Source organism: Gavialis gangeticus, unplaced genomic scaffold, assembly GCF_001723915.1.
Source record: "Gavialis gangeticus isolate Ggan-Ray unplaced genomic scaffold, GavGan_comp1, whole genome shotgun sequence".
NCBI lineage: Eukaryota > Metazoa > Chordata > Crocodylia > Gavialidae > Gavialis > Gavialis gangeticus.
Genome location: NW_017729016.1, coordinates 16,166,012 through 16,178,019, shown reverse-complemented (window position 1 = coordinate 16,178,019; position 12,008 = coordinate 16,166,012). Strand labels below are relative to the sequence as shown.

General features: G+C 45.8%; 1 protein-coding gene across 1 annotated transcript in view; it reads left to right on the top strand.

Moving 5' to 3' along the window:
* Positions 1–11,296: 11,296 nt before the first annotated feature.
* The window catches only part of MICALL2 (MICAL like 2), a 54,554-nt gene continuing 53,842 nt past the window's right edge, over positions 11,297–12,008 (top strand). Inside the window, exon 1 of the mRNA XM_019512611.1 lies at positions 11,297–11,378. Coding sequence (XP_019368156.1) covers positions 11,297–11,378 — 82 coding nt within the window. The remainder of the gene's footprint in view (positions 11,379–12,008) is intronic.

The following is a 12,008-nucleotide window of genomic DNA, read 5'->3' as shown; positions in this document are numbered from 1 at the left end:
CAGCCCTTTCTCAAGTTGCTCAATATAGAGCAAAGGGTCCTTTGCATTTCCAAAGGCAGGGCTTGTGGGGAGAGAGGAAGGGATAACTTTGAGCTGAACGTAGCAGAGCAATTAGTAATACCAGTCACAAAGTATGTAGGTTTTTACATGTTACGTGGGTGGCATTTAATGCTGAAGAGCCATAAAATGTTCAGATGGGGCTTCTGAGTCACAGAATTGTTGCAATGGTGCCTCCTAGTACAGGGCAGAGGAGAGAGAAGTTTCTTTCCCCCTGTTCTCAGTTTCTGCAGGGGTGAACAAGAGATGGGCTCTGCAGTCTTTTTGTACCAGGGAAGGATCCCTGCAGTAGCAGCCCATTGGTCATTTCCCATTCTTCGCTGCGTCCCAGGTCAAAATCGGGGTATCTTTCCGCACATGCTTGTGCCATGGTAGCACGTATTAGTGAGACAGGAAGGATGTGTGGCTGGTTCATTGGGTTGTGTTGCCAACTTTCATGAATTTATTGTGAGGTTTATAATATTGTATGCCTTGCTCAAAATTCCCGCTCCCAGAGTTGTGTAGTAATATCAGAATGCAGCATTGTCATCTCTTTGTTTGCAAATCTTGGGATGTTTGATGTTCTTTGGAAATCCTCAGTTCCTGGAATCATGATTCTCATGAAGTAACTTGCATTAAAAAAGTAAGTTGCTAGCCCTCAGGGTTATGGGGAAAAGCCTGAAAACAAACCCTACAGGCAGATAAAATGCTCTCAAATGGATTTTGCCTCCCAAAGCATGTGATTTTTCTTGTCTGGTAGCAGTGCAAGGAAATACCATAGTATCATAGTGCTTAGGGTTGGAAGGGACCTAAACAGCTCATCAGGTCTGACCCCCTGCCCCGGGCAGGAACGGGTGCCAGGGTCATATCACCCCAGCCACATATCTGTCCAGCCTCCTCTTGAAGACCCCAAAGGTAGGAGAGAGCACCACCTCCCTGGAAGCCCATTCCAGAGCATGGCAGCCCTAACCGTAACGTAATGTCTCCTGATGTCCAGCCTGAACCTTCTCTCTAACAATCTGTGGCCGTTATCCCTAGTAACCCCGGGTGGTGCCTGGGGGAACAGAGCCTCCCCCAGTTCCCACTGGTCCCCCCTGGTGTGTTTGTAAACCACCACCAGGTCCCCCCTCAGCCTTCTCTTGGGGAGGCTCAATAGGTTCAGGCTCTTCAGCCTCTCTTCATAGGGCCTGCCCCTTGACCATGTGAGTGGCCCTCCTCTGCACCCTTTCAGTGCTAGCCACATCCCTCTTGAAGTCCAGCGCCCAGAACTGGACGCAGTACTCCAGCTGTGGCCTGACCAATGCTGCACAGAGGGGGAGGATCACCTCCTTGGACCTGCTGGTGATGCATCTGTAGATGTGCGACAATACCCCACCTACCAAACAGGCCTTTGGGATTGGCAGTTCTGGCATGGTGTACACTGTAGGATAGCTGTACTGCTTGTGTTTCTTGGCTTTGTGCAGTGTGATTTTTTTTTTTTTCTTTTCTTTTTTTTTTTTGGTGCGTCTTTGAGCGCAGTGTATGAGCATGACTCCTGTGTGCGCCAGTGTACTGTGTGTGTTCTTCCTTGTGTTTGCACGCTGCGTATGTAGTAGGTAGATAGATGTTGGATCAAGTGGCTCTTGCACACATCCATGTTTCTCCCTGTGGTGAAGTTCGGCTGTTTCACATGGTTCTGAAGCTCTTGGACTTTGGCCTTGGCCTGACTGCTCAGGGGAATGGCTGCCTGAGGTGCCAAAGCTTTTGCAGGCCTTGGAGAGGCTTCAGTTTGTGAGCTACAGGGGAAGCAATGGTGTTGAACCCATGGCCAAGGAGTGACTAACTCACCAGCTCTGACTGTGCACTCATGACTCAGTAGCAGCTGCCTCGGGGGCATATGGGGAACAAGAACAGAGGAGACACCTTCCCTGTCTCATCGACGTGCTGTCCATGATGCACGCGACATCCTCTGTGGAAATGTGAGGAGGAAGAAGATCAACACTGCTCTTGAAAAGGGAGTCAGTGTTTGAAGGCAGCAATGTTCTCATGCTAACCCTATGGAAGAGAGACTCCTGGTTTCCACGTGCCGAATTAAGGGGTGGGCGAACCCCTTTTTCACTTCCTTCCCCTCCTTCATCTGCACATGTGCATATCTACATCAAGAAATCTGTTTCCAGTGTCTCCATGCAACAAGGCTACCGTATTACTTCCCTGGACTTCAGCTGCTGCTAATGTAATCCGAGTCCTGTCTGACTGGGTTTAACTCCTATGTAAGGATATCCCAGTGTAACGAGGGCTGGCTAGTGCTTTAGCTGCCATTTCTTTACTGTTGGCTAGAATTGTACAGCCTCTTGATAGTACTGAGTACATCAAAACTGGCCCAAGATGCCTCCATAGTTCCTGAGCCTTCAGACAGTAACATTTTCCTACAAGCACTGTGTCTGAAAGTGCAAACATGAGGATGGATGGGAAAAAAGAATTAATTTGGCTGTAAAGAGGCTAAATACAAAGGTTTATTTTTTTCCCCTTTTACTTGAAAGATCATTAAAAAACTCATTCTGCTTCTTCTCTCCAGCTGCTTTTGTCTCCCCTTTATTCTCACCCTGCTCCCATGAATGACTTCTCTAATGGAAAAAGAGATTGGGCAAAAGAACCTCAAGACCCCAAGCAACAATTAAAAATTTCATTAAAATACAATAGGCCAGTTATTGCTGGGTAATTATTAAGCCATAGTAATTGCTAATTGTCTTATTAGCATTGAGCAATTATGCAAATAATGGAAAACGTACCATAAAAGTAATAAAATTACCATTTTTTCACCAATAAAGAGATTTAAAATCTAAAGTGATGAACATTTTGTTCTCCAGGGTTTATTGGAAATGCCTTTGGAGTGGAGAGAGAACCTTGAATGGTGCTATCCACAAAGTGAAACATGGGAAAGGGAGCAAAATGAATTTGTGCTCTTGTAACCAACCACAGAACCCCAACTGGCATCTGGACTGCTCCCTCTTCTCATTGCAATGGGACTACCAGGTGAATGGCAAGCTCCTTGTAGTCTTTAGGTGCTGTCTTTCATTTTGGAAGATCCAGCAGTTAGACTGCTCACCTAAGATTAGAAAGACCAAGCCTCTCATCCCCGCGCTATCATAGATTTCCTGTAACCTCACTATGTAAAAAGAGTCGTATTCTTAATCCAGCATTGCTAACTTGAGGCAATGTTCTAGTGAAGATGAGGCAGTCTGTAGTTTTCACAGAAGTCAACAACTAATATTAAAAATCTCATCCTCAATCCTTATAGGTATCTAGGATTTTAGATTTACCCTGGCAGGGGAAGTACCATGACCATCAAGGTGCTTTTTCTGCTGGTGGGGGAAAACCACTTTTTTGGCAGTGGGGTAGCACCCTGGCCGAGGTAATGCATAGGTAGTCTCCCACTTTCACTTCCAGTGGGAAGAACTTGGCTTTACGCTGACTTTATGGAAATGGGAGATTCCTCCCTAGCTTGCTTCTGCATCCATACAGCTGAGGGTAAGTGAAATTTGGGGGCATCTGAACCCCAAGCCTCCAGGCTTGGGCCTGCACATAGGATGCCTGCCAAAGGGTTTGAAAGCATCTGAAGCCCTAGGTGGGGGTGGAGGATTTTTGTTGGTAGTAAGGCTGCATATGGTTCTTGAATTACTCACGGATTTGGAAACAATTTGTTTTGACTTGAGACATGAAACATTTTCCTTAAAAAAATAAAAAATAAAATCCTAGATTTTTTTTTTTTTGAGTCCTGAGTTAGGAACACATCAAAAAAGGCCTAGCTTCTAATTATGGCACCACTTCTGCCATGCTATAGCAGTTCAAATGTTTTCCCAAGGTAGAAAAGGAAGAGAGTAAAAAACTCCTTCCCCAACATCATCGGGATGGTGCGACTTAATGTGTTAGTGCTTCATAAGCTTTGGCAACTCAGAGTCCTATGCGGCAGCTGAGTATTATTGCTAATCACTAACAAGCATTAGCAGTTTCTCAGGCTTATAAGCTCTGCTCTGTTGATAACAGGCAGGAAAATTCAGGGAAAGGTGAACCGGTGTCAGGGCAAACATCAAGCAGGGAAGGGCCTGCTCCCATGGAGATGCTGCGATAAACAGAGGTCAACTCACCCCACCTAAGGGAAGCAGAAAGCAGCCTGGGCTGTCTGGCAAACCCTAGCTTCACTTTCACTTCTAGGGATCAGTAGCAGAGAAACCGTCTTCTGAGCCTTGAACGCACTCAGCTGGAGTTAGACTAAAGCAGGGATCGGCAACATTTTAGGGCCAAAAACACCCGCAACCTCGACCTGCAAGATGTTGGTGTGCCGGGGCAGACAGTGGGGGAGCCATAAGCGGCCCAGTTCTTGCTATGGCAGTACAGCCCCGACCCCTTCCCTGCCGTCCAGCCCAAGGCACAAGTGCCAAGCAAAACGCCTTCAAGTGCCACACTCTGGGACCCGTGCTGGGGGTTGCCTATCCCTGGACTAGAGGATGAAGGCTTGTCCTTGCACTGCAGGCAGGCACCCCTGCAAGATTTACAAATGCCTCCAACTGTGAGGCTCTTGGCTACACAATTGATGGCGATGGGGGGACTGCTTTCAGACTTTCCCTCGAGCTTGCTCCTTTGACCTTTTGGCTAGGGCAGGGGTGGGCAATTATTTTGGGCAGAGGGCCGCTTACAGAGTTTCGGTAAACCATTGAGGGCTGCATGACAGGCAGCCCAGGGCAGATTTAATATTAATTTTCTAAAATTTTTAGAGGCCCCACAGGCCAGATAGAATGGCCTGGCAGCCTGCATCTGGCCCCCAGGCTGCATTTTGCCCACCCCTGGGCTAGGGGCAAGTGAGACTAGAGGTCATCTGAACTCCAGGACCTCTGGACTTGGGGCTTGCATGTAGGATGTCTGTGATGGATTTGGGATTATCTAAAGCCCAATGCTGATGAATCGGGGAGGTAGGATACTTGCTGGTGGTAGTGCCACACAGGCTTGAACAATTGAGTTCTGCTCAGTCAAATATTTGGAATTTAAACTTGGAACTGATTTGGCCCTGGAAACTGAATTTAGTCGTCATTAAAAAAAGATCCTGAATGCTAATACCTAAGATACTATTATTATTATTTTTTTACAACAGTGCAAAGTTCCCCACCTGTTTATTCCAGTCAGAGAGGTGCCCCTTGCCCTGAGCTCCCACTGGGTCTTGTCACCTTTTAAAATAAACTGTCCTCCTGGCAGGCCATTGCACTGGATCATAATCCTGTATAATCCAGTGACAACTCTTGGATCCTTTAGTGCCTTGCTTTCCTACCTTGCAGGACACAGGGTATTTGGGGCTCTCCTAGCCTCTGAGAATCAGGATGGTCTTATCCTGTCCTAACCTTGCTACAACAGTCTGCAATCTCTTCCATTTCTGAGGAAAGGAGGGATGCGCTGAAAGGAATGGGGATAGATCAAGATCATTTCCCCATCGGGAAGATCTAAGGGAGATCTGAATGGAGGAGAAGAGAGACACCCACCCATTTTGAGATGCATTTCTTTTCTCCTGGCAGGGCTGGTTGAACCATTAGGCAAACGAGGCGATCGCCCAGGGCGCCAAAATTTGGGGGGTGCCAAAATTACATGCAGAACAAAATAACAGGAACATCATTCTAAATAACGACCCTGGCCGGCTACGGTTCAACCTAGGTCTAAGACCTTTGGTTTTGTAAGGGGAGAAAGACCTCTGAAAAGATCTTGGAGGAAAGATCCTGAGAATCACGACTCCTACCTTTTCCTCTATATTGGAAGTGGTGGGGGTGCCAATTACCCTTGGACTGGCCCTGCCTCCTGGTTATCACTTTGTTCACTACGCGGACATTGCATCAGTGATGTTTGATGGTCACGAGTCCATGGCTGGGCAGAAATGAATGTGTATTGTCAAACCTCCCTGATGCACCCAGTATGAGTATTGCAAGGCTACTCTGTCTCTGCCACTTTGTATTTCACTTTCAGCTTCTTCAACAGCAGTTCATGTTTGAACTTGAATTTTATTTTAACTTCCAATACTTTGCAGGTAAAACTGCCAACAGGCTCAACATATGTCCGTAGGGACTAACTGGATAGTATATTTGCAAGCATTGACATGGGGTATATATGTCTATGGAACTCTTCTGCCTTTACTGTCTCTGACTCATGCCTTGACACTTCTGTGGAGTCAGCCTGTGAGGCAGAACTGATGCAGCATGACACAGAGAAGACCTGTACAAACATTTTTTTTCTTTCTCGGTTTGCTTCCTTTAATCTAAATCATGTAATTTAAATGGAAAGTAATGTTCTATGTGCAGGAAAACTCTCCCCAAGTTAGCAGATGCAAGCTGCACATACTGCCAGCTGTGGGAATGTAAAGTAGGGAAGTTTTATTATAGACCAACTCATTTTGCAGCACAGGTACCAAAAGAGTTCTCTGTCTAGGAGGTAACATCTCTTACCTGTTTGTTGCATTATCCACTTCAAAGTTCACTGCTCTTGAGGGGTATCCAGATAATACAATTGCTAACTCCAAGTGTCCAAACAACAGGGAGTCATCCCCTGCCTCCCCCTGCAAGCCAGATCACTAGATTAACCAAAAAAGTTTTGCTTTATTTGCCTTGCACTTTAAATCTTTCAGATGCTGTCAGATCACATGTCCGAGCATTCCTCTGACAGTGAGGGCTGAAAGTTTCGGCTCTGTCTCTAGTGAAGCAGGAGCAGCGGCTGCAGGGCAATGCAGACGCACCCACAGTAACTTTGAATTAGCTTTGAAGAGCTAATCCCTGGGCATTGGGTTAGACATGTAGCCAAACAGCAGGCTGCCAAACCCATCTGACTAGCAGGGCATACTCGGACAGCTATTTCAAACTGAGCACTTTGGTGCAGAAGTGTGCCTGCTTCTGGTACTTGCCTGGTGTAGCGTCTACACTACAGTCGCAGGGTGGCTCAGAGGGACTCTTGCTTTGTCCCCCACCAATGAAAGCCGAGATTCCCATGTAAACAGCAGATCCCAGAGCCAGAGTTTTAAATAAAGCCCCACCAGACACTACAAGACTTATGATAAATGCAGGAGACCTGGCAACACTACGGATGCAGTGTATGGAAGTGCAGGATGAGTGTAAGTAGTAACAGAGCTGACCCCTGTAACAGCGGCGTCCGGGTAAGGCTTGCTTGGGACATGCTCACTATGCTCTCACCATCTACAATGCAAATCAAAAAAAGTGAGGAATATTTTGGGGAAAATCCAAGCTAGAAATGCTTCCAAGTCCTCCAAGCTGCTTACATGCAGGCTTTGGGAGAAGTTGGACATAGGCAGGCTTTTACTGTGCTCATACAATGTCCTTTTCTATGTGTGCATATATGAAAACTCTTGTATGTGCGCTTGCCTGACACCACAGACCTTCATAGCAAGAAGAAACTAAGTATACAAGGGCATGGGGCAAAGTACATCCATACTCCATAAGGAGTGGAAGAGGATTTAGAGCAAGGCAGTCCTAAGGACATAACTGAGATAGCAAGCTAATAATGGCATTTCTCTTGGTTCAATAACATCTACCCTTTAAAAAGAAAAAGATCAGTATGGGATGTGAACCCAATGCCTGGGATGTACCAGTGGATGTGTTCTGAGGCTAAATTTTGCTCAGTGTGACCAGCAAAGAGACAAGTAGTGGAGTCTCTATCTCTTGATGTCCTCTGTATTAGATGCTTTCTGGTAGGTATGGTTTAGTTGAAAACAAGTTAACTGGTCTCAGTGCAGCAAGAGCTGTAATGCAATGGCTTGTCATGAACAGAAAGCCGGGCTATATAATTCAGCAGTCCTATCTGATCTCTGAAGCTAGTGAATCTATGCCCCTTGCCATACAGCAGTATTCCTGCTCACAAGTTCCTGAGATAGATAAGGGATGAGGCATGTTGATTCACGTGGGTATGGGAAGGCAGCTACCTTAAAGGACAAACTATCAGGTTAAAAATAATGTATTTTTTATAAATCAAATGTCCTTCCCAGGGCTACTAATAATGTCCCATTTGAGTCATTACATTTTAAAGGTCAACTAAAGAAAATGTGTAGAATTTAAACGAAGCCGTTCTTTCTCACCATTTGTACTGCTTACGTTTTGCATAAATTCAACCCAGCATCAGGTTTTGTTCACAGTGTGGTAGTATTTAGATTGCAAACACTCCATGGGCATGCTTATCTCCAAACAGAGACTCTTTCCACTGAATTTAAAATACAAATCCTGTGAGTACATTTGTTGCCCGATTATTGCCTCCTCGTTTTTCCAGAACCTAGCATTGTAATCTACCTGCAGATAGAGAACTGAGTGTGCACCCTTTGGTCCTGAGTAATTAGACTGTGGAGTCTAACAAAGTCTGCAAGATATAAAGGTGTCATGAAAGTTTGATCTGAGAATGGATGGGCTAATCAAGATTTGATACAGACTCTGCTCTTTGTTTTGGAAGTTTTTAACACTAGCCCAGAAACTTCATTTTTTGCCATGTACCTTTTCAATGGGGTGAAACCATCCTCACTTCATACAGCATTTCTTTTGATTGACCTCATCACCAGCCAATTCATTACTAGGGTAATCTGAACAGAAACGGATTTTTATCTTCTCCTTTCCTGAATGCACCCAGCACTGAAAAGCTGTCTGATATGGTGTAATATTTCTTATCTGCACCACCCTTCTATTTATTGTTATAGTTGTACACCAACATATGCTAAGGCCTTATTACAAGGGATTCCTATAAATGGCATAAAGGATTAATAATGTATTTATAACACAACTTTGTTTTAGTATAATATGATCTATAAATGTGTAATAAATGTTTTATGATGTTTTTGTAGCCCATTATAAATGATAGATGGGAGACTATAGATGCCACATCAAATATTTATACTGCATTGTGTGCATCATTATGCTGTTACGGTTCATGAAACCATTAATAATAAAGTGAATGGAGATGTAAAAGTTGCCGACATGCCCAGCAAGCCATTTATAATGAAATGTATAATCCTTACCATAAAGTAAATACATTGGCCCGTGATTGTTGATGAAATGAAAATAAGTTGTGAATTATTTGTAAGGTATTTATATATTAATGTATATTATCCATATCATGTCACAGCAATGTCATTAATATATTATATTATATGTATTATTAATTCTTTAGACCTAATTTATAGGCAGCTCTTAAAAAAAACAAAAATCCCTAGCATTACCTTGTGTCCTTTGCTGCTTTGTCAGCTCTACAAGTACATTTATGGTGAGTTGTTTGTCTAAATTGATAGTGTAGAACATCATTAATGGTCTCTGTCCCTTCTGTTTACCCTATTGCTGCTCACCGGGGTAGATCCTCAGCTGACAGTGTGCTTCACTGCACCTGACCCAGTCAGTAAGTGCTGCCCCCATGGGGAAAACAGCCTAAAATTCATATGTAAGTAGCCCATAGTGAAATTCATTTTCTTGCTGGACTGGACACTGGGGAGCTCAGATCTGTGCTGGCTTCTTTCAGTAGCTCCTTTGCTCTGATTTACTGGCATCTGTACTTCAGTGCAGCAGTGTCTGGGAAGCAGTCTGCCCGCTTGAGCTACCATTTTAACCTTTTCATTTCTTTTAAGCTCCCTCACCCAGATCCAGACTGTGTATATGGATTTAACTGGTGCTTATTCCACTGAGTGAAAGTGTGAGAGGAGCAATGCTTTAATGTGTGGCTGCAGCCCTGCCTTGCTGTTGGACTGCTCCCTGTTTATCTGCACTAGTGCAAAGCTGCTATTAAGAGTCACTTTCTATCCACTTTGCATTGGTGTAGATGCCAGCACAAAATCCAGGGTAATTGTTTTGGGCCCTGTAGCTGCACGTTGCTATTGCAGTCAAGCCGCTGAGTCCATATCCCCTAAGTCAGTGGTTCTCCACCTCTTTAGGCTCAAGCAGCCCCCAAGAAATGCCAGCTTTTAGTTTTAATTTGTTTTTTGACTACAGAAAAATAATAAAGCATGTTTTCTGCTGCAAAGAACTCACAAAGACCACAGCAGGGCAGAATGTTTTTGACACCGTGGATTCCTCAGACATGTCTGGGTTTATTTTGTGAATCATGTTTATGTACCTAACAGTGCTAACATTGTGTGGCACCCTGCAGCACCCTTGCAAGGATCTCAAGGCACCCTATGTATCTGCAACCTCCTGGTTGAGAATTACTGTCCTAAGTCCAATTGTACAGTACACTGGAAGCCAGGAACTTCCCAGCTCAAATCAAAATCACTTTTGTGTCCTATTGCCTCTTCCAATTTTTCACGGAAATCCTGCATCTGCCAGCACTGCCTGCTTTATGGGGCTGAGTATCCAACCTGCAGGTTGGGTTTGGGTTGGGTATCCAACCTGCAGGTTGGGTCCCTTCCAGCCCTGCTTCTCCATGACGCTACGATTCCAAGTTAGGAGCTGATCTGGAGCCGAGCAGTTCCCAAGCTAGGGGCCATCTGCTTGAGGCTCCTCTTTAACACACCACTGGCCACTTCCTGCATTGGGGCTGAGTAGGGTTAAATAAAATACAAGGCAGGAAAGTCAGGGCTGGAAGTATTACACCCAGGGTGTCTCTGGGGACGTTTATTTTATTTGGAGAAGCATGAGAAAAGCCAAAGCAAGTTCTTCCAAAGGATATGCTGTTTTTGGGGGGATATTATCAACCAGGCAACAGGACCAGGAGCAGCTACACAAGCAGGGAATACATGGACATGCTCACTACGGGGAGGTCAGGTCTCCGGGCTCTCAGAATCCTCCTGGTCGGAGGCTAACTCCAGACTTTGCCTCCACAAAGCCCCATCTGCCTTTGTGCGGGGGCATTTTATACAGTTCAGGCTCAACCCTCTGCTCCTGCCCATTTCTCTGAGATGAGGCTGTCTTGGCCAGATCAGCAGGGAGCTGGGAAGTCGAGTCATGGCCTGGGACCACTGTTCTTTTCTAGGGTGGCTTGAGTAGCAGGGGGGTACGATCCCTGGCCTGCACATCTCTGCTGCCCTGAGCCTGTCCCTCCCCATCTGCTGCCCTTAGAATCACAGAGAAGTCAGGCTAGAAGGAACCCCCAGAGGTCATTTAGTCCAGTGTTTCTCAACGCATGGGTTGTGACCCAAAATTGGGTCTCAAGAATATTTGAAAGTGTCCCTAGCAAGTCCCAGAAGAACATGGGAAAACACGGGTTTCCCCTGGCAGGCTGGCAGCATTCCAGCCTGCAAGGAGCTGCTTGGGTGACTGGATGCAGCAGGAGCATGTGCATCTGTGTGTGCACGCGCAAGTGGCCTGCACGCACCCAGGCAGTGTCGTGGGAGCAGCCCCAGCAGCTGGATGTAGGTAAGGGTATAGGGAGAGGGGGTTGGAGGTCCAGGGCTTGGGGACTGTCTGTGTGTGTGTTATGGGGGGCTGCATCAGGCCTCTCCTCCTCCTCCCTCCACTCCGTGCTGGGGCTGGATTCGCTCCACTGCTGCCTGCATGAGCCAGAATCGCTGCAGCCACCGCACGCTGGCCTGAGCAGGACAGGGGCAGCTGGGGACCCCTCCGGCAGGTCGGGAGTGAGGGACACTGGCAGGGCCAGGGGCTATGGGTTGGGAGCGAGGACACTGGCAGAGCCAGGGGGCTATGGGTCGGGACTGGCCATTGATCTTTACCAATGGGTTCCAGTACAGGCAGTCCTCAGACTCGTGACGCAATTGGTTCCTAAAAACTGCATTTTAAGTCAAAACGTTGCAACTCAGAACTGATTTTCTCATAGGAAACAATTATTATAAATGAGGGATTGGTTCCTGAACCAAGGCCCCATACCCTATTTTCACCAAAAATAACCCAGAATTTTGTACTCAGTCAATTGTAGATGAGTAATATAGCTACATTAATGTATTTATATTGTAAATAGCAATCATATTGATTTGGAAGGAATTTTTGAGGGGACTTTGCTGGACTTTTTAAAGGGCTCTTGGCTGGAGT